The sequence below is a fragment of the Haliotis rubra genome, unplaced genomic scaffold (genome assembly GCF_003918875.1).
Source record: "Haliotis rubra isolate DU_JTF1 unplaced genomic scaffold, ASM391887v1 Scf124, whole genome shotgun sequence".
Lineage (NCBI taxonomy): Eukaryota > Metazoa > Mollusca > Gastropoda > Lepetellida > Haliotidae > Haliotis > Haliotis rubra.
Genome location: NW_025765159.1, coordinates 1972517 through 1999319, shown reverse-complemented (window position 1 = coordinate 1999319; position 26803 = coordinate 1972517). Strand labels below are relative to the sequence as shown.

The 26803-nt window shown below is 39.3% G+C and overlaps 2 protein-coding genes and 2 long non-coding RNA genes across 4 annotated transcripts in view; 1 reads left to right on the top strand and 3 right to left on the bottom strand.

The window, feature by feature from the left end:
- Positions 1-2589: 2589 nt before the first annotated feature.
- On the bottom strand, positions 2590-8223 carry LOC124266237 (protein THEM6-like). The gene is made up of 3 exons (XM_046701054.1): positions 8061-8223; positions 6919-7130; positions 2590-3238 (listed from the first exon to the last, which is right to left on the bottom strand). Exons 1-3 carry the CDS (start codon positions 8203-8205, stop codon positions 3002-3004), a joined length of 594 nt encoding a protein of 197 aa, XP_046557010.1. The 5' UTR covers positions 8206-8223; the 3' UTR covers positions 2590-3001.
- A 2991-nt stretch (positions 8224-11214) lies between these two features.
- LOC124266233 lies at positions 11215-16550 on the bottom strand. Its single transcript, XR_006895689.1, has 2 exons — positions 14496-16550; positions 11215-14444 (listed from the first exon to the last, which is right to left on the bottom strand). It is a non-coding gene; the product is annotated as an uncharacterized LOC124266233 (long non-coding RNA).
- A 150-nt stretch (positions 16551-16700) lies between these two features.
- LOC124266232 lies at positions 16701-26533 on the top strand. Its single transcript, XR_006895688.1, has 3 exons — positions 16701-16776; positions 17692-17696; positions 26503-26533. It is a non-coding gene; the product is annotated as an uncharacterized LOC124266232 (long non-coding RNA).
- Positions 19877-26803, bottom strand: part of LOC124266231 (UDP-glucose 6-dehydrogenase-like) — a 60151-nt gene continuing 53224 nt past the window's right edge. The window contains 3 exon segments of the mRNA XM_046701048.1: positions 19877-20809; positions 24473-24564; positions 26069-26109. Coding sequence (XP_046557004.1) covers positions 20636-20809; positions 24473-24564; positions 26069-26109 — 307 coding nt within the window. The 3' untranslated portion in view covers positions 19877-20635.

The window sequence follows — 26803 nt, the reverse complement described above, 5'->3', positions numbered from 1 at the left end:
CAGTGACTGACATCATGAGCATAACGTGGTGGGGGAGCATAAAGCGTTGGCTCATCACGCCGAAGACCCGGGTTCGAATCCCCACATGGGTACAATGTGTGAAGCCCATTTCTGGTGGTCCCCGCCGTGATGTTGCTGGAATATTGCTAAAAGCGGCGTAAAACCAAACTCAGTCAGTCAGTCAGTCATGCGCATCAATCTACAATCGAAAATGGATGACATGCAGCAACCAGACAACCCTGGTCACCAAATTTTGCTAGTTGACTCTAAAAACAAATAAACGATGCTCTGCCCAATTCCACAAAGCGGCCATAGGGCTACGATTGTCCAAGGTTGTTACAATTATCCTAGCTCAAGGACAGCTTTGTAGACTGGACCCCTGGACACCGATCCATACACATGAAATTCATTGTATTTACTTGATATTAACACATGGATATGTTTTGTATTAAAACAACAAACAAATCACGGCAACAATCACTTTCTGATTGGCTGCAACACCTGGCAACAATTGACTACCTGATCACCGAACAACATGGATTGTCCATTAACAATACAAAATAAAACAGACTGGAGGTGGGTTGGATGAAATTGGGTTTAACGTCGTACTTGAGAATATTTCGCTCATATGACGACGTGCATGCGCGTGTGTGTGTATGTGCGGCTGCTTGTACTAGCCCAGACTTAAGCTGGTTTTATAGTGCTAGCCCACTGAGATACCATTCCGCAGTGAAGCATGAATACCCCACTCAGACACATTATACTGACTCCGAGCCGACCAGTCCTTGTTGTACCCATAAATGCCGGGCGCCAGGCAGGCACCAACAAGTACCATATTTCAACGTCTTTTGGTATGACGCGGTCGGGGATCGAACCCGCGACCTTCTGCTCTCCGGGCGGACGCTCTAACCACTACACCAGGGAGGCGGTCACACAGACTGGAAATTAAATGAATGTACAGTAGCTCTGAACAAAGTGGCAACATTAATGTTAGTCCTTGTCATGTTCCAAAGCAGATTTGTTAGATTTCCGAGACAGTTTTAGAATAATTACAACAGTGTAGAAACAATCACCATTAAGGGATAAGTAGTTCATAAAAGTTATCTTTGATCCTAAGAAAGTTATTCAAGGGGGTGGAATTTCAAAATATCTTGTTTTTCAAAAAGAAGCATTGGCAGATGTATAATTGATTTTTAAAACATGGAGGTGTGATCTGCAGCTACAATGAGGACTTCACATACAGCTGATATAAAGAAAAACTTCAATACTTCGCTGACATTGACTATAGTACCAGCAATTGATCCCGACCTTCTCAGAGACCAATATTCAGTCTGGATTCTGCAGCAAATACCGAAGATATTCCCCAAATTTTCCATTTTTCATTTTTATATTGTTATAACTAATGCAAAGACTCCATCAAGGGTCTTGGTTTTCACTCATAATAGGCCTATATAGAAGGAGAGTATTCCATGCTTAATTATAATTCAATGATGAAATTCCTCTGAACATTTAAAAAATCCTAATTTCGAATAATAAATATTAAAAATTAAAAATATATAGCACTTAGTTTAAATCTCTCACATTAAACCTGTGAAGTATTGTAAATCATGAAATTAATGCAAAGTCACTAAATGCGTTGGGATATTAATATGAGTAGCCCTACCTTTGAACATTTAATTGACAACAGTTTTAATGAACAATACCATCACTAGTTTAACATTAATTGATAGATGTGACTTTTAAGAAAGCAAGAAATTCAAAATTAGGATCATTAAAAAGAGATTGGTCAGGTCAAAAACAAAGGCAGCAGATGTTTTTACACAAGTTGGTGCAATCCTTTGCCAAATATACTATCCAAAAAAGGAAACGCATAGGCGTTTTGTATTTTTTAAAATCTATTATTTACCTTTTGTGTTCAAACAATCGTCAAAATATGTAACAAAAATGTTGATAACATGATTTTACACAATTGCACAAGTAAAAAATGTTGATTTTGATGAGATTTCTTTCAAGGATTAAAAAAATTATCGCCACAAGGTAACCGAAATCACCTTCCAGTTTAAATTGTGTAGAAGAGCATGCATTGTCTGGCAATAAAAATCCAGATTACTTTCGGAAATTGGCATTCATTTTGAAGGAGTTTCAAGGTCAAATCACTATGCTACGTCTTGACTCTGCGACACGCAACATCGCCATTGAAAGAATTCAAGCTGGAGATTACCAATCTTCTGTTGCCAGGCGCCGGAATGTTAGTCTGAGCACGATATCACGGCTTGCAGCTCGTTACAACCAATACCATGTATAACAAATGACCGTCCTCGTACGGGCAGAGCCCTCGAGTCTCCACTGCAGCCCAAGATCGGTACATCCGGGTACTACATTTGCATGTTCATACTGCCACGGGTGAGAGCACAGCAGCCAGGGTACCTGGACTTCGGAGGATATCCGGTCAAACTGTTCGGAAAAGGTTGAGAGAGATTGGACTGAGAGCCAGGAGACCCAACGTCGGGCCCGTGCTACGCCGTCACCATGTCGCTCAACGTCTCCGTTATCTAAAATGATCCACATGGTTGTATAGACATTTTCTTCTTCTATACCGATGTAAAAATTCTTGTACTAAAGTCTATTTGTGGACGAGTTATACCTGTTTGAAAATACAGCATTTTCGCAACAGATTTCTGGCCTATGCGTTTCTTTTTTGGGATAGTATATGTACTAGTACTAGTGTTATGAATTCAAAACTGTTGATAATAAGCTGGATGTCTACACAACATGGACGGGCAGCATCTGGATTGTATTAGTAACTATAAGATCGTGTATATAATTGTTTCCACCCAAATGGACAGTGAACCTGGCATGACAATAAACTTTATGACATCAGTATACAACGCATCTTCCTTATTTATATGACCAAGTGCTACTCGCACTTTTTGCATTAATTTCACAATTTAAAGTATTGTTGATACAATCGCACATGTTTAAATGCCTAGCTTTTCCAAGATCATAAAGATTTACGTAATCTTTCACTCGACAATGCTATACTCTCAATCCACTTGCTGACTTCTGGCAACGGCTCGGGAGACTTCAACCCCGGCTGCATGACGTCGATGATCTTCTGTGGGTTGCTTCCAGACCCGGCCACCACCATCTTCAGCACACACACCGCACACACGAAGTTGTCCTTGTGTCTCAGGACACTCTGCTCCAGGTACACTGCCTTGTCGTCCCAACACAAAATCTGCATAACACACCAGGAAGAAATACTCAAGGAAGGAACAATGTGAGAATGCATTGATTGATTACAGTACATTAACTGTGAGTATTGATAACACTGACTGACTGACTGACTGACTGAGTTGCTGTTTTACACCGCTTTTAGCAATATTCCAGCTACATCACAGCGGGGGACACCAGAAATGGGCTTCACACTGTATAGATAACAAGGCAGTGGGTGGGATAGACTAGTACCAGTGGTTAAAATGTTCGCTCATCACGCTAAAGGCCTGGTTTAATTCCCTGCATGAGTACAATGTGTGAAGGTCTAGGAACTCTAAATTTTACCCATAAGATTGTTTACTATACATTTGTTGTTGTATGCTGCCCTCAGTGATATTCCAGCTTTATGATATTACCCTGAAATGAACCAAATTTGGACCAGACAATCCTGTGATTTCAGGTTAGGATAACAGCAGCATGTGTGGACCAAGCAATCAGCCTTAGTGGCTTGTTGATTGTCAGTCAACAAATCTGGAAAGAATTATTCATTGCTCATTAATTCAGGAGCTGATCCCGATCCAGATGATATATATCATATGACAGGATTATTGCTGAGTGTGGTGTTAAACAACACAGTAACAGCTGACTGAAATGTTGACAATATGATAAGCTAGACATTGGGAATACTGTGTCAGACACTTATTCCAACCCAGGTTCCCATCTCAGTTTCAGCACTAGGTAATTGAGGAAATTTAAACAAGATACAATAATCTGTACATTTATTCAACTTCTTTTGGCCCACACAGTTAGCCAGAGACGGATACAGTACGCCAAGTCCTCTGCAACATGCCATCCAACTCTCGAGTCAGCCTGAAAACTAACTGCCCAACTACGTCAAACAATCTACATACACTACACAGAATGTACGGAATTCGAGGAAACTAACAAACCTTGAGCATCAAAAGAAACAGAAAGTTACCAGAAGTAACACAATGTGGAATGAAAGGGAGATAACTCTGTAATTAAGGAACATACAGTAAACTGTGGCTAAAACAAAATTCAAAAGGACGACTAGTTTTAGTTCAGTATATGAGTCGTTCATCAGCATTTCTACTGAAATATACAGTAAATGGCCAAAAGCAACATAACCAGTTTGTGTCATTGGTCATATCAGTCAGTTCATAATAAGTGTGCTCGTTGTAAACATAGTTTACTGTATAGGCTACTAAGATAACTGTACATATGGCTACTAAGACAACTGTACATGTGGCTACTAAGATAACTGTACATATGGCCACTAAGATAACTGTACATATGGCCACTAAGATAACTGTACATGTGGCTACTAAGATAACTGTACATATGGCTACTAAGATAACTGTACATGTGGCCACTAAGATAACTGTACATATGGCCACTAAGATAACTGTAAATGTGGCCACTAAGATAACTGTATATATGGCCACTAATCATGCCAATGTAACATAAGGCCAGACCAATTTTATTTCTAGTTTTACAGATGTTTGTCCTCAGAAAACCTAAAGGCAGGAGGGGAAAAAAATGAAAATAAAAATCAACAGTCAAAGTAATATTCCTTCTAAATACTAAAAGTTTTTTATTTTTGGCAATTTATGACGTGTATATGGGGCAAAAAAACAATCTTAAACATTTTCTTGCACATTTACATTTTTTTTCTACTGAAATATACAGTAAATGGCCAAAAGCAACTTATACCCCACTTCCGGTCTCGTTGCCATGGTTTCCTTTGTTAAAAGTGTAGGTGTATTGACCGGTACACCTGTCAAAAGTGTAGGTGTATCAATGATACACCTACACTTTTTCACTAGGGTATACCGAAGCAATAAAGACACAACAAACGGCGAAATATAATTTTATTTCAATGGACTCACTTTGAGATTTCGATTGTTTCAAAATCTTCCTTATCATCCAGGTCGAAATGTGGCGGCTAACGAACTGTCAATTTGAGAAAGAAAATCCTCTGTCCACTCTTCAGCATCCATGGCGAAGCGAACGTGTGATCTTCCAAATGTTTTCTATGCCACATGCGAGTCAGAGACGCATGCGCATTGGTCTGCCCATACAAATGTCAATTATCAGTAATATTGTGCATATTTGGGGCTACTTGAAGTCATTCGGCGCCCGAACTGGTGCTTAAAATCGTAGGGAAATCATTACAAGCCCGTGCATGCACGCGTGCAATCGACTGCTTATAGTCTGTTTGCAGTGGCGATACCGATGAATATCACTTTAAAAAGTAAATCGAATAAAGTGAAACTAAGATTGCAAATCCCGTAATTTTACCTTGCCTATTGAACATTTAAATCTCAGAATTATATTCAGCTTAGGATAAAAGTTGTTTAACAAAGCGATCAAAGTTTCAAAGCTATTATTGGTTTGTATTACAATGGGGTATGCGCATTAAATGAAACACCCAGAACATGCAGGTTTGGTAGAAGTTAGCGCATTACGTACCGCATACGGGCATTTGTTTCACTGTTCCAACTACTGCAAGCTTACCCCTAAAATTGTAATACAAACCAATAATATTGATTTGAAACTATGATCATTTGTTAAACAAATTTTATTCTAAGTTGAATATAATTCTGAGATGTTCATTTGGCAAGGTCAAATTATGAGATTCGCAATCTTAATTTCACTATTTGAGTACTTTTTGTTTAAAGTGAAATTGATCGGTAGGTTTCACTGCAAACAGACTATAGACATGGACATTGGAGGTCTTAACCAGTGGGCTAAAAATAAATGAAACAGATGGAAAAGAAATAATTTTTTTTGTCATAACTAGAACATAAAGTGTTATAATAAACTCGTAACTCCGACCAGAAGTGAGGTATAAGTCAGATGTACCCACACTTCTCCGTGTGTGGCTATCGCCTACTGTTTGAGTCGTGTGGTCTCCTCGGCTAACGCCGGAGGCCACACGACTCAAACAGTAGGGTATTGAGCGGCACACCTCGGAAAGTGTGGGTATATCTAATACATAACCAGTTTGTGTCATTGGTCATATCAGTCAGTTCATAATAAGTGTGCTCGTTGTAAACATAGTTTACTGTATAGGCTACTAAGATAACTGTACATATGGCTACTAAGACAACTGTACATGTGGCTACTAAGATAACTGAACATATGGCCACTAAGATAACTGTACATATGGCCACTAAGATAACTGTACATGTGGCTACTAAGATAACTGTACATATGGCTACTAAGATAACTGTACATGTGGCCACTAAGATAACTGTACATATGGCCACTAAGATAACTGTAAATGTGGCCACTAAGATAACTGTATATATGGCCACTAATCATGCCAATATAACATAAGGCCAGACCAATTTTATTTCTAGTTTTACAGATGTTTGTCCTCAGAAAACCTAAAGGCAGGAGGGGAAAAAAATGAAAATAAAAATCAACAGTCAAAGTAATATTCCTTCTAAATACTAAAAGTTTTTTATTTTTGGCAATTTATGACGTGTATATGGGGCAAAAAAACAATCTTAAACATTTTCTTGCACATTTACATTTTTGGCCAATAGAAATATCAAAATTGTATTTTTTGAGCGTGGGAAATTAATTATTTTTTTTCTTCTTATTCTTGAAAAAATACAACCGGCGGATCCATAAAACAAGAAATAAAATTGGTCTGGCCTAATGTAACTTTACCCTGGTGTGGATGCGGTAGACATCAAACAACTGCAGGGACCTCCTGTAGCGGATGTTGCTCCCAGCCAGATACATGTTGGCCCCGAGCCTTCTGGCTGTTGGGTATATTTTGGTCTCCATAATGTGAATGAACCTGCCAAAGTCACAGTTCCTTAGATATCTACCATTGTTCATATGCCACTGAAGATCCATGTCGTTCGTCATACAGAGGCCTGAAAGAACAGAAACAAAAACATCTTCCTAGCACCCTCCTCAAAGTAAAGAATGGATTTACAGTACTCTCAGCAAAACACATGCTAAATGGTTGTTTTGACATTCCAATTTGTCCAACTGAACAATCTGTACCCATAGAGATCTGCACCTTTTATTCTATACTCTGGCCGGTTGACACAAATGTTGGACAACAAGTAACTCAGCAACTGAATGATTCATACACAACAAATCTGTTTTAGGACATGTTGCTTAAATATCGACTTGTTACAAATATCAAAATAAATGGGTACAGGGCCTCCAAATTTGTGTACTGATCAATTAGTTTTGTGTCTCGTCATCCAAATTGGTGTACAAGTTTGCACAAAAAAGTATGAATGCCCCAAATCAGGTATCAGGAATTTTAGATACGTATTAGCCATATTTTGTGGGTACAGATTATTTGGTATCCTCTAACATGTCTTTAAGTCGAACAGAGTCACTCTGTATGTTTTATCATACTGAACAGAATTTATATCTAGCCCTGTTGAAATGCCTAATTACCCCCAAGTTTACTGTATAAATATCAAATTTGAACAAAACATTTTCGAATTTCTCTGATTTAATGACCACAAGAACATGAAGACAAATCAAATTTGAATAATACCTTGATTTTTAACAAATGCTAATGGCACTCGATTTGGAATCCAAGAGAAATATCTCATAATACAAGCTCCTAGCCATTATTTGAGAGATTGAGTCGAAAACAGACAAAATCTAGGTCATCGTTGAACACCTGTTGTACAGGTAATATAAGTATCTTGCCCTTTTTGTCGACATATATTTATTTGCACATGTTAAAGTGAACAAAAGCAGGCATCAATTATAGGCCAAAGGTCATTTTTGTGCATCATGGATGCTCATCGTCAAAAAGACCCGATGAAGTAACTTACCGTATATGACGCTTTCGTCCATCAGGTTAATAGGCGATATCAAACCCTTTATAAAACCATAAAGAAATGTCAAGAAGGCATAGATGAAATAGTTGACATCAAACAAGATCCATAGGATCAACAGCAAGGTAACAAAAATCTCCATTCCAACAGAAGCAGCCGATGCATGGACTGGAAATGAGAGTGACCTCCCTTTGAACATTCCGAAAACCATCGGTTTTATTCGTTTCTCTTGTCATTGACAAAAGTTATCTGATGTCATGGTGATGTTTTGAGCGTTATTCCTGAGCTGTTTACATATACTTTTTACTTAAACTTTGATTTGATAACGTGATTCTTCATGACAGCTACTTTCAGATTGCATGCAAACACATCTTGTTACAGAATGTAATGCCAAATGTTTTCCCCAGACGTTTAAGTCGGTTATAAAACAAATAGGCTATTTTACTTTTTTTCTCCTTTGTTGCTTGTCAAACGCCAGTTTGTCAAGGTCGTCATTTTTTAAATATGATTTCAGAGAGAGGTTAAGAGGGCACTCTGTAAAAATCAGTATTTTGATGGATTGTTTGGTGTAATGTTTAAACATTATAAACTTTAATACACACTGAAAGTAAGAAGATTCCAACAGTTTTATTAATACCACATGGAAACATCAACGCAGCTGTTTGATAAATTGTAGCTTTCAGCCATTACAATATTTGGGTTCTAAATGAAGAAACGGCATATTGTATGCAGTGTGAGTGAGTGAGTTAAGATTTGTAGTCACATCCTAAGTATGCCACTCAAAGGAGACACCCTCAGTGTTTCAGCAATATAGTGACGAAAACAAGCTGTACAATGAGGACACATTAAAAAAATATAAAAGCATATTGACACCTTGAAACATGTTACGCCATTAGGCTGCACATGTACAGTCAAACACCCTTGTATCGAATTTATGGATGTGTCGATGTGAAAGCCTTATACCCGCCTAATCCTCTTTGGTTATTCTTTTACGGTTCTCTCGAATCTGGGATGATTGGAAGTGAGTGAGTGAATTTAGTTTTACACCGCACTCAGCAATATTCCAACTACATGGCGGCGGGCTGTAAATAATCAAGTCTGGACCAGACAATCCAGTGATCAACGGCATGAGCATCGATCTGTTGGAATACAATGATATGTGTCAAGCAAGTCAGCGAACCTAACCACCCGATCCCGTTAGCCGCTTCTAACGACATGCATTGGTTACTGAAGATCAGTTCTAACCGGGATCTTCTTAACAGGTAGATAACTGGAAGTCAGGGACGGACAGCTTTTTGAGAAAGGAGGGGGTGCACACTCTTGGGAAAGGGAGGGTGCACACTTCATTTTCACCCGTTTTCATGGGTCATTTAATAAACTTTGAGGACAATAGGGGTGAGACGGGGGTGCACCCCCTGCACACACACACACTCTCAGATCTCGCATTTGGGTAAACCTACAGAGTTCGGCGTTAAACAACAAAGCAAACCTTGATATAACCGTTGAAGGTTACCGTCTTCGTTTCTTGTCCGTGACGTAATTTAGATCCACCTTCTTCGGATTTGTCAATTGATGAGATATCAGAACTTTTGGAGGTGAGGAAATTTGAATAATGTCTCCAGATCTCACATTTGGGTAAACCTACAGAGTTCGGCGTTACAACAACAAACAAAGCGAACCTTGACATAACCGTTGAAGGTTGCAATGTTCGTTTCTTGTCAGTGACGTAATTTAAATCCACCTGCTTCGGATTTATCAGTTGATGAGATATCAGAACTTTTGGGGGTGAGGAAATTGGAAAAATAATTAAGAGAAAAGAAAATCGTCAGTTGGAGAAAAAGAAAGATAATTAGATTAATGGAATTTGGCTTTTAATACTTAAAATTAAACAATCCGAGAGTTCATAACACCTTTTCTTATTTCATCGATTCAAGACCATTTGATATTATCAAACCTGTTCGTCACGTTAACCGATTTGAGGAGATGCAAATGGACAGATATTGGTTAACTGTAGACAGCTTGATCACCGCGAAAAATGGGCCACCTGCAGCTGCATCTTACTTCAAAGTATGTTTGGTGGGAAACTTGTGGCGTCACATTGGGAGCCATCTGTGTGCGAAATAGCCACTGGCCCGCTAGCCCATGGCTAGTAAAAATCTATTCGGGCCAGTAAATCTCCACAGTCACTGGCCCGACTGGCTAGTGAATTTTCATGGGGTCATTTTGTAAATATATCACTCTCTCCGACTTGTTAAGTTTTAATATTTTTAAATCATCCACGATTATGGCCTGGTAAAATGTTCATCATATTAGCAGCTTAATGATGAAACCCGTGTAATGCCGACAATAGCTTATTCTCATTTATTTTTGTAAACTTTTGAGAGTGAGTCTTCCCACCGTTTTTGGACCCTTGAGGATCCTGGAATTGATCTTCAGTAACCCATGCTTTTCGTAAGAGGCGACTAACAGGATCTCTGGCTGCTGACACACGCCATCATATCCCAATTGAGTAGATAGATGCTCATGCTGTTGATCACTGGTCCTGACATGATTACTTACAGACGGATGTAAAAGAGGATCACCAAAAAGATGTAAAGACGGCTGTTCAAGAAAGTGTAAAGAAGGATGTGAAGGAGTGTTGAGAAGCATGTAAGGCCTGCCTGAGTTTGGTTTTACGCTGCTTTTAGCAATATTCCAGCAACATCACCACGGTGAAGCATGTAAGGGAGGATGTTAAGGAGAGTGTTAAGATGGATATGAAGGAGGGAAGAGGGGAAGGGGGCGTTGAGAAGGGTGTAAAGGAGTAAGAATGAGGGTAGTAAGACGTATGTAAAGTAGTGAGTGAGTGAGTATAGTTTTACGCCACACTCCATATTCCAGCTATATGTAAGAGGCGACTAACAGGATCTGGTGGTCAGACTCGCTGGCTTGGTTGACACATGTAATTGGTTCCCAACTGCATGGGTCAATGCTCATGCTGTTGATGACTGGATTGTCTGATCCAGACTCGATTATTTACAGACCGCTGCTATATAGCTGTAATATTGCCGAGTGCAGCCTGTTAAACAACCAAGTGCAACCAACCAGCCAACCAACCAACTTCAGTGCTACAAACACTGCCTCTCTTGTAAAATATAACAAGTCACAAAAGTATTAGAAATTATTTAATATCCTAAACATGAATAATATATCTCCCGCTGTCAACATTGACATCATAATCAACCCTAAAAACTGCCCAGTACTTGCAATACATTATAAAGGCAATAAACATATGTAAAAATCTCTATAACACATGTACAAGTTCAGTGTAAAATATATTTCAAAATGATACCAATCTGAACACATACTAATAAATACATTTGTGGCCATCTTATATATTATCCAGTGAAAGTAAGAGGGATGTTTTGATCTAAAACTGCTCAAAAAAAGTAAAGGACCACCCAATTCTTTTGTATTATTATAGTTAATCTGTCATGCCATGCTTTGACAGACTTTGTAGTCCTTAACTGTTTCTGAGTGAATATTTGTACCTAGGGATATATGATCCATGGTTTTGAACACAGGGTTTAGCATCCCTTTTGATATAATTTCTTTTCGGATATTAGTCCACAATTTACATGTTCCCCTAAAATCCACATTCTGATTTTTGGCCCATTTAACCTTTAGTATCAACAGTAAGCCATGTGGTAAGATGTCCTTTGAACACAGTAAGACCCTGAAATGTTAATACTTATCCACACAAGACATCCCAGACTTCCATCCATAATTTTAAACACTGACATCTCAACAATCCTTAGTAATTCAGCATCTATAACACACTTGCACAGTAAAAATGCTTTGCCAAATACAAATAATCTGAAAGAAATAATGGTCAAATGGAAACGAGACTGACTTCAGGAACTAATATGGAGGATTTCTGAGCCGCACACATGACCCTGGACACAACAACAAAATGATTCAGTTTGTGTGCTAATACCATCAACAAAAATCATTCAGAAATCAAACAATTTTCACTCATTTTCTCAACATAAAATAGTCTACAAATGAATACTATATATTAAAAAACTTAAGCATGAACACTGCCATTCACGATGAGTCATTATACACTACACACAAAAATTAAGGAACACCTTATTTTTTTTTTCATCTCTAAAGTTAATTGACTGTGGACACTGCATCACAGCCTTCTTTTCGATGTTCCCTAACTTGTTGTGAGTAGTATATACTAGCAATCATAGACACCATGATATACCACCAACAATTTTGTACAAACACACGAACTAAAAGAACCCCGATTCTTTGCCTGACCCAATGATATATACTACTCCACTTTTCAAAGGGATAATCATTTGTGAGATATCTTCAAATATACACCCGACATAACAGAACATTTGAAGATCATGGAGAGATAACAAAGAAATATCTCATTAAAAGTGGAATAGTATAATTAGCACTACCGTGAAAAACTATCTACACATGATTGCATGATATATAAAAATAGTTCAATCTATTTCATTCGTTGCGAAAAAATAATCTTTGCAAGGACTTAGCCAATGAGACCTTTGATCTTCATGATCTTCATGATCTGCATGATCTACATGTATGATTGGCACAAAGGATATATGATCATTTTTATAAATTTAAAGAATTTGTTTGAGCGATATAACGGAAGTTAACAGAGAACAAACAAAGACATATAAATATTTGATTCAATGTAATCAGCATTTGAATGAAGCCTTTGACAACTATCTCAACAACTAAACTTAGAGGCATCATTATCCTGGTTTTCAGGAATATAATTTATATGTAAATATAATGCTGTAAGAGACTGCAGCACCACAGCTCTCTGTCCATACAAAGGCGCCATCAGAAGCTATGGATACACTGGTCAAGAGTTTTAAAAGAAACCATTCTGATGTAGTGACGCAGTTGTCTTAATCCTTGTCTAACACACTGGGGGGCTTGTAACGTAAAACATGAACATCAAAACATATATTGTCACTGCAAAGGTCTTAATATTATATGAAAGGCAATCTTTTAAATAAAGCTAAGATCCATGTACTGACAATATATATACATCTTGATGCTTTTTTCTTGCATTACAAACCCCTGTGGTCTGACATAGTGAGTTAGTGATTATGGTTTTACGCCACTTTCAGCCATATTCCAGCAATATCACGGCTGGGAACACCAGAAATGGGCTTCACACATTGTACCCATGTGGAGAATCGAACTCGGGTGTTTGGCGTGACAAGCGAACACTGGGATAGCCACCGCCCTGGTCTAACAACACTAGTGGATTACTTAGAATGTCTGTACTACTGCAAAATATCAGTTATTTCAGAACTTTCCATTCACAACTTAGATCTTCTATATTTATCTATCAACGGTACTGGTCCTGATGAACATTTGCTTTCACTTGTGAAGGTGACAAGCGTAATTGTCGAGACCCGTGCATGATACTGATGAGTATGTACACCATTGGTGTAAAAGACACTAATAGAGCATCACCCGATCAGCTAAATACTTATATTAATACTAATATATACTAATATTTTCTTACAAATAGATGCTAATATTATAACTCTCATGAAAGACAAAAACATCATCCAAGTTTTATCGATAAGATTATGTAAAGGCCTCTAGCATGATACCATGACGCAGATCAACATGGAGTCACAGTATATTGACTATAAGCCTAACTGTCTTTATACACCTCTTAATGCAGAACATGAGTGAGTGAGTGGGTTTGGTTTTATGCCGCTTTTAGCAATATTCCAGCAATGTCATGGCGGCGGACACCAGAAATCGGCTTCACACATTGTGGCCACATGGAGAATAGAACCCGTGTCTTTGGCGTGACAAGCAGACGCTTTAACCACCAGACTAACCCACCGCCCCACAGATCGTGAGGCAAGGTAACAACAAATACACCTTTGAATATGATGCACCAGGGTTTGAACCACAGACTTTCTGTTCTTGTCGAAGGTGCTGCACTTTGATTAAGATTGTGAAATAATAATACTTTTTTACTCATTCGCCATTGCTAAAATAACAGAAGCAGAATCCTCAGCCATCACCATAGAAACCAGTAAACATGTTGCCAAAGAAAGACTAATGCCCTCATATATATATACATGTGTATTTATGTGACATCTGTGGGTACTATACAGGTGCCAACAGGACTTAAAACAATAGATAATGGTCCAGCTCACAATGCATCCAAGTCAGATTGCTAAATATCGCAAACAATTTCCCAGCGATATTACGAACACTGACGAAATGGGAACTAATTTGTATCTACAGAGTGTCTCAGTGCATCAACATCAACTCTCGATATTGAGGTGTTCAAGACAATGAATGTTTGAGTACACCTTGGACCTTCAGTATCAGGGTGTACAAGACAATGAATGTTTGAGTACACCTTGGAACTTCAGTATCAGGGTGTACAAGACAATGAATGTTTGAGTACACCTTGGACCTTCAGTATCAGGGTGTACAAGACAATGAATGTTTGAGTACACCTTGGAACTTCAGTATCAGGGTGTACAAGACAATGTTTGAGTACACCTTGGACCTTCAGTATCAGGGTGTACAAGACAATGAATGTTTGAGTACACCTTGGACCTTCAGTGTCAGGGTGTACTGGACAATGAATGTTTGAGTACATCTTGGACCTTCAGTATTAGGGTGTACAAGACAATGAATGTTTGAGTACACCTTGGACCTTCAGTATCAGGGTGTACAAGACAATGAATGTTTGAGTACACCTCGGACCTTCAGTATCAGGGTGTACTGGACAATGAATGTTTGAGTACACCTTGGAACTTCAGTATCAGGGTGTACAAGACAATGAATGTTTGAGTACACCTTGGACCTTCAGTATCAGGGTGTACTGGACAATGAATGTTTGAGTACACCTTGGACCTTCAGTATTAGGGTGTACAAGACAATGAATGTTTGAGTACACCTTGGACCTTCAGTATCAGGGTGTACAAGACAATGAATGTTTGAGTACACCTTGGACCTTCAGTATCAGGGTGTACAAGACAATGAATGTTTGAGTACACCTTGGACCTTCAGTATCAGGATGTACAAGACAATGAATGTTTGAATACACCTTGGACCTTCAGTATCAGGTTGTACAAAACAATGAATGTTTGAATACACCTTGGACCTTCAGTATCAGGGTGTACAAGACAATGAATGTTTGAGTACACCTTGGACCTTCAGTATCAGGGTGTACAAGACAATGAATGTTTGAGTACACCTTGGACCCTCAGTATCAGGGTGTACATGACAATGAATGTTTGAGTGACCCTGGACCCTCAGTATCTGGGTGTACAAGACAAGGAACATACGAGTGCACCCCTTGAGCCTGTTTTACGTGTACTGACACATACTAACACATACTGACACTGCATGATTCGTTAGTCAAGCACATCTACATTCTCACACAACTTCTACATCATAAGGATGAGGCCATTTATTTGTCTGTGGTAATGCCACCTGTTAACTTTCAGCAGTAAAATCAAAGCCATTTGGAAAAAGCCAGTCACAAAGTTTGGATTCATCAAGGAGTGATTGTCTTTTACTGCTGAATCAGCTGTTCTGAGACAGATAGTCAGAAAACATGGGCATCATGTTACATGGATACATACTTACAGGGGATAGTGTGAAGCGGAGCTATGCCAACATAAGTGACAAAGCTGTTTAACAAACTGTAGAAACACATGAGCTACTCAAGGGAAGCAACTCTGCACAATTCAGTGACTAACCCTAACACAGACTATTTGACCACTGGTACTGGTTGTAAATATTTTGCATCGCTCAGACCTAAAGCAGTGGAGAGTAATGTCAGTGTTGAGAAATAAGATGGAGAGCAAGGAAAATGACACCACCATGTTGTAACAGGAAGACGATAGGTAGATGAAGACAACGGATTCTGCATATTCTCAGGATACAACTATATATAGCTCGAAATGATGCAGGTCTCAGGTTTATTGCTTTGGTGGAGCTCGTGAGTATCGGTACAGACAAACCTAGAAACATGACTGAGGCAAAATTGGATTCGAACCCAAGATCACAGGTTACTGGTTGCCTAACAGAGCTGTAATGAAGGTGCCCATTATGACACAGCCACTAGTGTTGGGAACCCAAATCGACTATCGATTATCGGAGAACTTTTGTGAATGATTATCGATTATAATCAAAGAATATACTTTTTTAATGTAATCACCAATTTTAATAGGTTTTCCCCAGTTGTTTTTCAAATTAATGTTTTTTTTATAACTAATACTGTCATACAGTGAAAGACACTGGAATTGTGATTAAACAATAAAAGTGCTTCAATTCCACAATGCTTTCTTTCATATTCTCATTACTTGATTATTCTATTCTATATCATTAAATATATATACCATCATTCATGAATATCCTGAATATTCGTCAAATTTAATGGTTAGTTTACTTCATCCAAGTGTGTTATACCTATACAATTAAATTCCGATTAATCGAAAATATGTTTTTTACAACTGATCATTATTTTTAATCCTTCTTTCGATCGATTTTCGATTATTTTCGATCATCAGAACACCACTAACAGCCACCCATGCTTGCGGGAAAAAATTTAGCTAAGGTGTGTCAAACAAACATACACATAACTTTGGGTGATGTAAAATTCTATTTTAAGTAACATTAAGCAGGCCAGAAAGTTTAACAAAGGAAAAAGAAATAGTCATGCATTTATACATGTTGTTTGTAGCTACTTAATAACATTTATCTGGTCAAATGAGACTTAGAAGTGGTGTAGCAGTGGACGGGGATGATAAATGCATCAGATTAAGTATTAGAAACATTTTAAAGTACATTTTTCTCGATCATTCATCTACCATCATTGGATCTGTTTGATACCCACATTTTGGGTTGACGTGGAAGGAACAGCATGATACAGCTGAAGACACTTGCCACTTCCTACAAACATTGAGATCTGAATTACTTATAATTATGGATCAAGATACAGACCAACAATCGGCAGACCCTTGCAAAGTTAAGGGAAGCAACTGATGATTTATGACAGATTATAAATCAAGGCAAATCTGAATGAGTGAGTGAGTTTAGCAATATTCCAGCAATATCATGGCAGGGGGACACCAGAAATGGGCTTTACACATTGTACCCATGTTGTGAATAGATCCCAGGTCTTCAGCGTGACAAGTGAACGCTTTAACCACTAGGCTACCAAACCACCCGCAAATCTGATATATGCACCAAGTCAGCGCATGCTGATACAATAAAGGGAGGCAACTCTGCACATAGAATTGTGATGCCTTACACAAAGAGGCCACCAATCCCTACTTAATGAACACTAAGACAGACAACAATAACAGGGATGGGTCAAGATGGGATGGGATGGGATGGGATGGAGGATGGAACGGTCGATGGGACATGATGGTGGCAGTGGTTTTGGGTTTGGTTTGCTTTGCTTTTTACACCGCACTCACCAATATTCCAGCTACATGACGGCGGTCTGTAAATAATCGAGTCTGGACCAGACAATCCAGTGATTAACAGCATGAACATCGATCTACGCAACTGAGATATGGTGGCAGAGGGTTAGATAGCCGAGATGACGTGTGTGAGAGAAACAATCCATGAAGCACACTGAATTGTGGCCATGTTTCAGTAACCTTAAGTATTAAAAACAACATTTGCATAAGTAATCTATTTGGTAGATATTCGTCAAATAAGACTGTAAGTTCAAACATCTCTGCTCTGCCCTCACTCATATATTTTCAATAAATTAGCACATAATAAACAGTACAGTCGACAAATAGAACTACATGTTCAGATTCTCTAAAACAGAGGTAAAATTATATTTAAGTGAACTTGGACATGTTAAGTAGATTGGGATGTATATTAAAAATCCAAATAGTTTCTGTAGTGATACAGTTTATGAAATATCAGGAACTACAGCATTGCACTTGAAAATATACTGGGCAAAATAAGTTAGGGATATTGGTATTTTTATGATTGATATTTTATCAATGTGTCAATGAATAAATACATCATTATTCATAATTTCATATACATATATTTTTGTCCAGTATATATACCAAAACAGTGCCACAATTTATGAAATACCCTTGTGTTACAGTCTATGAAATATCGGTCACCTAAGTGTCATAATTTATAAAAAAAATATGTCACCCTCGTGTTACAAATTATGAAATATCTGTCACCCTTGTATTACAATTTATGAAATATGTCCCCCTTGTGCTACAATTTATGAAATATCTGTCACCCTTGTGCTACAATTTATGAAATATCTGTCACCCTTGTGCTACAATTTATTAAATATCTGTCACCCTTGTGCTACAATTTATTAAATATCTGTCACCCTTGTATCACAATTTATGACAAATGTCACCCTCATGATACAATATATTAACTATATGTCACCCCTGTGTCACAATTTATTAACTGTCACCCTCGTGTTCCATATATGCTATACAAAAAAAGTTAGGGATCCTGAAAATTTCGGTAACTAAGCTAGTGTAGAACACAAATCTTAAAATATCCTAAAAAAAAATTCATGATATCTTTGTTTTGAATATGTACATGTATCATTGTATCAATATCATCACCTAACTCGCATCCCCTCGTGAAAGACAACAGGATTGCTAGGCATGTCAATGCAGTGAAAATTTGATTCACGTCATTCAAAAGGCACTGTTATTCTTTTGATTTAATTTTAAGATTTGCAGTGACCGACTACTGACCCAGAATGCAGAGAGACAATGCAATAGCTGCACATAGGGTGCAGTTTACCATGTCAAGATCTACACTGCGCTCCTAATGATGGAAGCATATTTCAAACCAAGTCATAGTCTGAAGAGACACTATATGTGCTTCATTGTGGGGCAAGACAGAAGTCCTTGAAATCTCAGGAGACAAGCTTTCAAACACAATCACCATCTAACAAATCTCCATACTGTGACACCAAAATATAATCCCTGAATAAGCATCATTTGATCTACATCCCCAAAGTCTGAAGTAGAAGATAATTCAGGAAGTAGAAGATAATAGTCAGGAAGTAGCGTTAAACTGAGATTCAATTCCACAAATTTTCATTAGAAACTGAACACAATAAAGAAAACCTGCAGATTCAAATGTGCACATTTACAGGTATCAATCAAACTTTGAAACCTCAAACTTAGAGTATCTGCATTTAACAATGTGAGAAGAAACACATACTCTTACAGCAGAAATGATTAGTGATGTGCTGGAAGGATGAACTGAGGGATCTGATGGGTTACAATCCACCTGACTTTGACTTACAGCCCATAGTTTTCATGATGAAATTAACAAAATCATGTTGGAGAAACCCTGTAAACATTTTTCGCACTGACACCCATTCATATACTGTCATAAAGTTCTACAGGTGAGTGAGTGAGTGAGTGAGTGTGAGTGAGTGAGTGAGTGAGTGAGTGAGTGAGTGAGTGAGTGAGAGGAGTGTGAGTGAGTGAGGAGGAGTGAGTGAGTGAGTGAGAGTGAGGAGTGAGTGAGTGAGTGAGTGAGTGAGTGAGTGAGTGAGTGAGTGAGTGAGTGAGTGAGTGAGTGAGTGAGTGAGTGAGTGAGTGAGTGAGTGAGTGAGTGAGTGAGTGAGTGAGTGAGTGAGTGAGTGAGTGAGTGAGTGAGTGAGTGAGTGAGTGAGTGAGTGAGCGAGCGAGCGAGGTTTTATGTTGCTTTTTTCAATATTCTAGCAATATCACGTCAGGGGACACTAGAAATGGATTTCTACATTATTCCCATGTGGGGAATGGAACCCAGGTTTTTGGTGTGACAAGTGAACGCTATAACCACTAGGCTACCCCAGTTCCCCTCTACAGATGGGAAGTATGTGACCGAGTAGTAAGAAATGTCAGTTATTGATTTTACCTTTTTACAATACACTTCCTTCCTACGTGTTTGTCAAGTTCTCCTGCTGAATACATTCCTCTTATAAACAGTGTAGGAAGTGCATTACCTTATTAGTATGATCAGTATCTGAAATTATGAAATGGCTCAGTTTGAATAAATGTATCTTTCATGATAATGCAGTCAGCAGCAAAATCATTTAAACGTAGATTGAGCAGTAATGGTGGTAAAGTCAGAATGCAACCAAAATGTCATGGTAGAATGCAGATTGTGAATGATGTGACACTGCAAATCTAAGCATAATGCCTTTTTAAGTAAGTAACTGGTGAAGAAAAATTACGAGGAAAAGAAAGATCTGGACAAACTTTGCTAGAAAGATGTGGGACTGTTACCAACTGGGACTACCCCAAGACTACCATGGAACTACCCCAAGACTTCCCCGAGGTTTCCCCAAGAATACCCCAGGACTACCCCGGGACTATCCCGAGACCTCCTCGGGACTAATCCGAGACTACCCCGGGACTACCCTGGGACTATCCCGAGACTACCTCGTGACTAATCCGTGACTAATCCGAGACTATCCCGAGACTACCCCTAGAATACTCTGGGACGCCTCTGTATCAAGGCTTGGACGGAGATGCTGTCGGTCCAGCCTACTGAGCAGCTGGAGCAACTTGTCGGTTGACGTTTTTGCGAGTGAGTCTTTTGCCTATCGTCTCCACATGGAAACCAATGTCTATGAGGGCTTGGTGATTGATGATCATCCTCCCATCAAACACAAAGGCTGGCTTCAACATCTTCTTGTAGATCTGCTGGTAGTCCAGGTGCTGGAAAAGACATTTCTACAGTCAGTGAGTATCTAGCATGACAATCACATGACTGTCACATGACAGCTACATGACAGCTTGCAGTTAGCAGCCAGCAAAGTTGGTTTTGACTGGTAACTCTTAGTGTTTTGATGGTAGCTATGGTGTCCATCTCATCCCAAGTAATGTTGGCTCTTACAAACCTTGGTACCGATGACCTATGCTCAGTCAGCTCTTACAAACCTTGGTACTGAGGACCTATACTCAGTCAGCTCTTACAAACCTTGGTACTGAGGAAAAATGCTTAGTCAGCTTTTACAAACCTTGGTACCGATGACCTATACTCAGTCAGCTTTTACAAGCCATGGTACTGAAGACCTATGCTTAGTTGGCTCTTACAAACCTTGGTACTGAGGACAAATGCTTAGTCAGCTCTTACAAACCTTGGTACCGATGACCTATACTCAGTCAGCTTTTACAAGCCTTGGTACTGAAGACCTATACTCAGTCAGCTTTTACAAACCTTGGTACTGAGGACAAATGCTTAGTCAGCTTTTACAAACCTTGGTACTGAGGACAAATGCTTAGTCAGCTTTTACAAACCTTGGTACTGAGGACCTATGCTTAGTCAGCTCTTACAAACCTTGGTACTGAGGACCTATGCTTAGTCAGCTCTTACAAACCTTGGTACTGAGGACCTATACTCAGTCAGCTTTTATAAACCTTGGTACTGAGGACCTATGTTTAGTCAGCTCTTACAAACCTTGGTACTGAGGACCTATGCTTAGTCAGCTCTTACAAACCTTGGTACTGAGGACCTATGCTTAGTCAGCTCTTACAAACCTTGGTACTGAGGACCTATACTCAGTCAGCTTTTACAAACCTTGGTACTGAGGACCTATGCTTAGTCAGCTCTTACAAACCTTGGTACTGAGGACCTATACTCAGTCAGTTCTTACAAACCTTGGTACTGAGGACCTATGTTTAGTCAGCTCTTACAAACCTTGGTACTGAGGACCTATGCTTAGTCAGCTCTTACAAACCTTGGTACTGAGGACCTATGCTTAGTCAGCTCTTACAAACCTTGGTACTGAGGACCTATACTCAGTCAGCTTTTACAAACCTTGGTACTGAGGACAAATGCTTAGTCAGCTTTTACAAACCTTGGTACCGATGACCTATACTCAGTCAGCTTTTACAAACCTTGGTACCGATGACCTATACTCAGTCAGCTTTTACAAACCTTGGTACCGATGACCTATACTCAGTCAGCTTTTACAAACCTTGGTACTGAGGACAAATGCTTAGTCAGCTCTTACAAACCTTGGTACCGATGACCTATACTCAGTCAGCTTTTACAAACCTTGGTACTGAGGACCTATACTCAGTCAGCTTTTACAAACCTTGGTACTGATGACAAATGCTTAGTCAGCTTTTACAAACCTTGGTACCGATGACCTATACTCAGTCAGCTTTTACAAACCTTGGTACTGAGGACCTATACTCAGTCAGCTTTTACAAACCATGGTACTGAGGACAAATGCTTAGTCAGCTTTTACAAACCTTGGTACCGATGACCTATACTCAGTCAGCTTTTACAAACCTTGGTACTGAGGACCTATACTCAGTCAGCTTTTACAAACCTTGGTACCGATGACCTATACTCAGTCAGCTTTTACAAACCTTGGTACCGATGACCTATACTCAGTCAGCTTTTACAAACCTTGGTACTGAGGAAAAATGCTTAGTCAGCTCTTACAAACCTTGGTACCGATGACCTATACTCAGTCATCTTTTACAAACCTTGGTACCGATGACCTATACTCAGTCAGCTCTTACAAACCTTGGTACTGAGGACAAATGCTTAGTCAGCTTTTACAAACCTTGGTACCAATGACCTATACTCAGTCAGCTTTTACAAACCTTGGTACCGATGACCTATACTCAGTCAGCTTTTACAAACCTTGGTACTGAGGACCTATACTCAGTCAGCTTTTACAAACCTTGGTACTGAGGACCTATACTCAGTCAGCTTTTACAAACCTTGGTACTGAGGACCTATACTCAGTCAGCTTTTACAAACCTTGGTACCGATGACCTATGCTTAGTTGGCTCTTACAAACCTTGGTACTGAGGACCTATGCTGAGTCAGCTTTTACAAACCTTGGTACCCATGATCTATACTCAGTCAGCTTTTAGAAACCTTGGTACTGAGGACAAATGCTGAGTCAGCTTTTACAAACCTTGGTACCGATGACCTATACTCAGTCAGCTCTTACAAACCTTGGTACTGAGGACAAATGCTTAGTCAGCTCTTACAAACCTTGGTACCGATGACCTATACTCAGTCAGCTTTTACAAACCTTGGTACCGATGACCTATACTCAGTCAGCTTTTACAAACCTTGGTACTGAGGACAAATGCTTAGTCAGCTTTTACAAACCTTGGTACCGATGACCTATACTCAGTCAGCTTTTACAAACCTTGGTACTGAAGGCCTATGTTTAGTAAGCTCTTACAAACCTTGGTACTGAGGACCTATGCTTAGTCAGCTCTTACAAACCTTGGTACTGAGGACCTATGCTTAGTCAGCTCTTACAAGCCTTGGTACTGAGGACCTATGCTTAGTCAGCTCTTACAAACCTTGGTACTGAGGACCTATGCTTAGTCAGCTCTTACAAGCCATGGTACTGAAGGCCTATGTTAAGTAAGCTCTTACAAACCTTGGTAGTGAGGACCTATGCTGAGTCAGCTTTTACAAACCTTGGTACTGAGGACAAATGTTTAGTAAGCTCTTACAAACCTTGGTAGTGACGACCTATACTCAGTCAGCTCTTACAAACCTTGGTACTGAGGACCCATGTTTAGTAAGCTCTTACAAACCTTGGTACTGAGGACCTATGCTTAGTCAGCTCTTACAAACCTTGGTACTGAGGGACTCCAGCTCTTACAAGCCTTGGTACTGAGGCCTATGTTTAGTAAGCTCTTACAAACCTTGGTACTGAGGACCTATGCTTAGTCAGCTCTTACAAACCTTGGTACTGAGGGCCTATACTCAGTCAGCTCTTACAAGCCTTGGTACTGGAGGCCTATGCTTAGTCAGCTCTTACAAACCTTGGTACTGAGGGCCTATACTCAGTCAGCTCTTACAAACCTTGGTACTGAGGGCCTATACTCAGTCAGCTCTTACAAACCTTGGTACTGAGGGCCTATACTCAGTCAGCTCTTACAAACCTTGGTACTGAGGGCCTATACTCAGTCAGCTCTTACAAACCTTGGTACTGAGGACCTATGCTTAGTCAGCTCTTACAAACCTTGGTACTGAGGACCTATACTCAGTCAGCTCTTACAAACCTTGGTACTGAGGACCTATGCTGAGTCAGCTCTTACAAACCTTGGTACTGAGGACCTATGCTTAGTCAGCTCTTACAAACCTTGGTACTGAGGACCTATACTCAGTCAGCTCTTACAAACCTTGGTACTGAGGACCTATGTTTAGTCAGCTCTTACAAACCTTGGTACTGAGGACCTATGCTTAGTCAGCTCTTACAAACCTTGGTACTGAGGACCTATGCTTAGTCAGCTCTTACAAACCTTGGTACTGAGGGCCTATACTCAGTCAGCTCTTACAAACCAATCTCATTTCAGAAAGGTAAAAAACGGCAATGGTGCAACAAGCCTCACCTTGAACTCATCCCACTCCGTACATATGACCAGAGCATGGCAGTTATCACACGCTGTGTAGGGGTCTTGGTGGATCGACACTAAATCCGAGACTGGAACACGGAAAAATAAAGTTAGTGAGTGAGCGAGTTATAATTTAAAGTTACATCAGCAGTATTTCAGCCATATTGTGACTATGAAAGCTTTACATTATTAAAAACAAACTGACAACTTACATATCTGTCAAAAGGGCAATAAAATAACAAAAATATCACAGATATACAAGTAAAACTAGCACGTGTCCATAAAACAATAAATCTATACATGACACATTATAAACTATGGATCACAAGCAACTGAAGGTGGATCGCCATCCTAGGGACCATGGGGACTTACAGTACTTTTGCTACCTACATGGACCCTAGCTGGATTATATAATGTTTGTGCAAAATGATATGAGAGGACCAAAACATCAGCGATGACACCAGGTGTTTGTGAAAATGTAAAGCAGTAGCACCCTTCCGGTAGCACCCGCCCAGTAGCACCCTTCCGGTAGCGCCCTTCCAGTAACACCCGCCCAGTAGCACCCATCATTTACACAATTTGTCAAAACCATAGAACTATTTACAGTCGAACACCACACAGCAGTACAATATATTTAAATTCATTTTACGAGGAGACTTTTTAGCACAGAAAGGAAAAACTACATTTTTGTCTATGATGAATCAGTGACATGGGTTTAACACTTCCTTAACATGTAATTCAATTACATCATGGCCGACCAGCTTGGTGTGGGAAGAGAGCTCAAACATAAGCAGGTCTCAGGTATTTACAGGTGTGCTTTATATACTCTTGAAAAAAGTAGGGGAACCTGAACTTTCAATTTGGATAGGAAGTGTAAGAGTTTTCAAAGACAGACATCTTAAGAACACACCACCGTTTCTCTTAATCTCCACCCCTAAACACAACGCAGTTGCCCCATATACGTGTATGGGGTGCCATACTTGATTTTAACATTTTTCAAGAAGGTCGATAAATCACTGTGGACCATTAATTTTGACAAACATCTTGCATCACACAGTTGTTAGTGTTTGTTTCCAGCCATTTTTTGGTTTGAAAATGAATGTGCAAATTTCACGTCATTCACCAATCATCTTTCAAGAGCGATTACTGTACAAACAACTGTGGTCATAAGGAAGTGCAAGTGGTGATGCACTCTCATATCAACACTGATTGACTCTGATGTATCCTATATATTAAAAATGAAGTTCTCCTACTTTTTTTTAAGAGTATAGTTTGGGCATTGACATGTTGATGATCCCAATAAACTGAAATCGACCCGAGGCACTTGATCATCATGTGTTTATGGTGTGACAAATAGAAGCTACGTTGCATAGCGAGTCTCAACAGCCTAGCCATTTGTGCCTCCTCTATTTGACAACAAATTTGACATTTTACATCCTGAAGTAAGGTGCATTTAAACTGAAATTTGTGTTGTCAACCTTTCTAACATTTTATGGTGATATCTGTCAAGGAAAATCTGAATCCGACTTGTTATCATGTTTGACAGTTGTTCATGGAATTTCCTTATCTATAAAAAGAAGCCATCAGTCCTACCTGTTTCAGGGTCTTGAGACATGGCAGGTTCTGTTAATTCACTATGAAAAAAAAGAAGCAATATGAGTTTGGTTGTTTGATGCTTAACGCCACACTCAGCAATATTCCAGCTATATTCCAGCAATATTCCAGCAATATCGCAGCGGTCTGTAAATAATCAAGTCTGGACCAGACAATCCAGTGATCAACAGCATGAGCATCGATCTACGTAATTGGGATATGATGACAAGTCAGCAAGCTTGACTGCCCAATCCCATTAGTGGCTTCTTATGTTAAGCATGAGTTACTGAAGACCAATTCTAACCTGGATCTTCACGGGTAAGAAGCAGCATCTTTTGTTTCTCCATATTTCATTGTAAATTTACTTCATCCCCTCCAAGTCAGTGAGTGACTGAATGTAGTTTAAGATCTTTGAGTAGGATTAAAAATTGGAGTGAGTGAATGAGTTTAGTTTTATGCTGCTTTTAGCAATATTCCAGCGATAGCACGGCAGGGGTCACCAGAAATGGGCCACACAGTTCTCACAGGTGGGGAATCGAACCCAGGTCTTAGGTGTGACAAGCAAAAGCTTTAACCACTAGGCTACCCCACCGCCTCATTTTAAAAATTGGAACTTTATCAACAATGATATTTCTTAGAACACTACCTCTAACACTTGATTGCCTTTTTCATGCAACTTGTTTCTGAATCCACAGGTTTAGCTTGAATGAATAAATAAAGTCCATGGTCTTGTGT

Excerpts from the sequence above, each read along its gene's own strand:
- LOC124266237 (XM_046701054.1), bottom strand. The coding sequence starts at position 8,205 with ATGGAGATTTTTGTTACCTTGCTGTTGATCCTATGGATCTTGTTTGAT. Across the intron at positions 7,131-8,060 it reads GGACGAAAGCGTCATATACG|GCCTCTGTATGACGAACGAC; the intron begins GTAAGTTACTTC and ends CTGTTCTTTCAG. Across the intron at positions 3,239-6,918 it reads TCTACCGCATCCACACCAGG|ATTTTGTGTTGGGACGACAA; the intron begins GTAAAGTTACAT and ends TGTGTTATGCAG.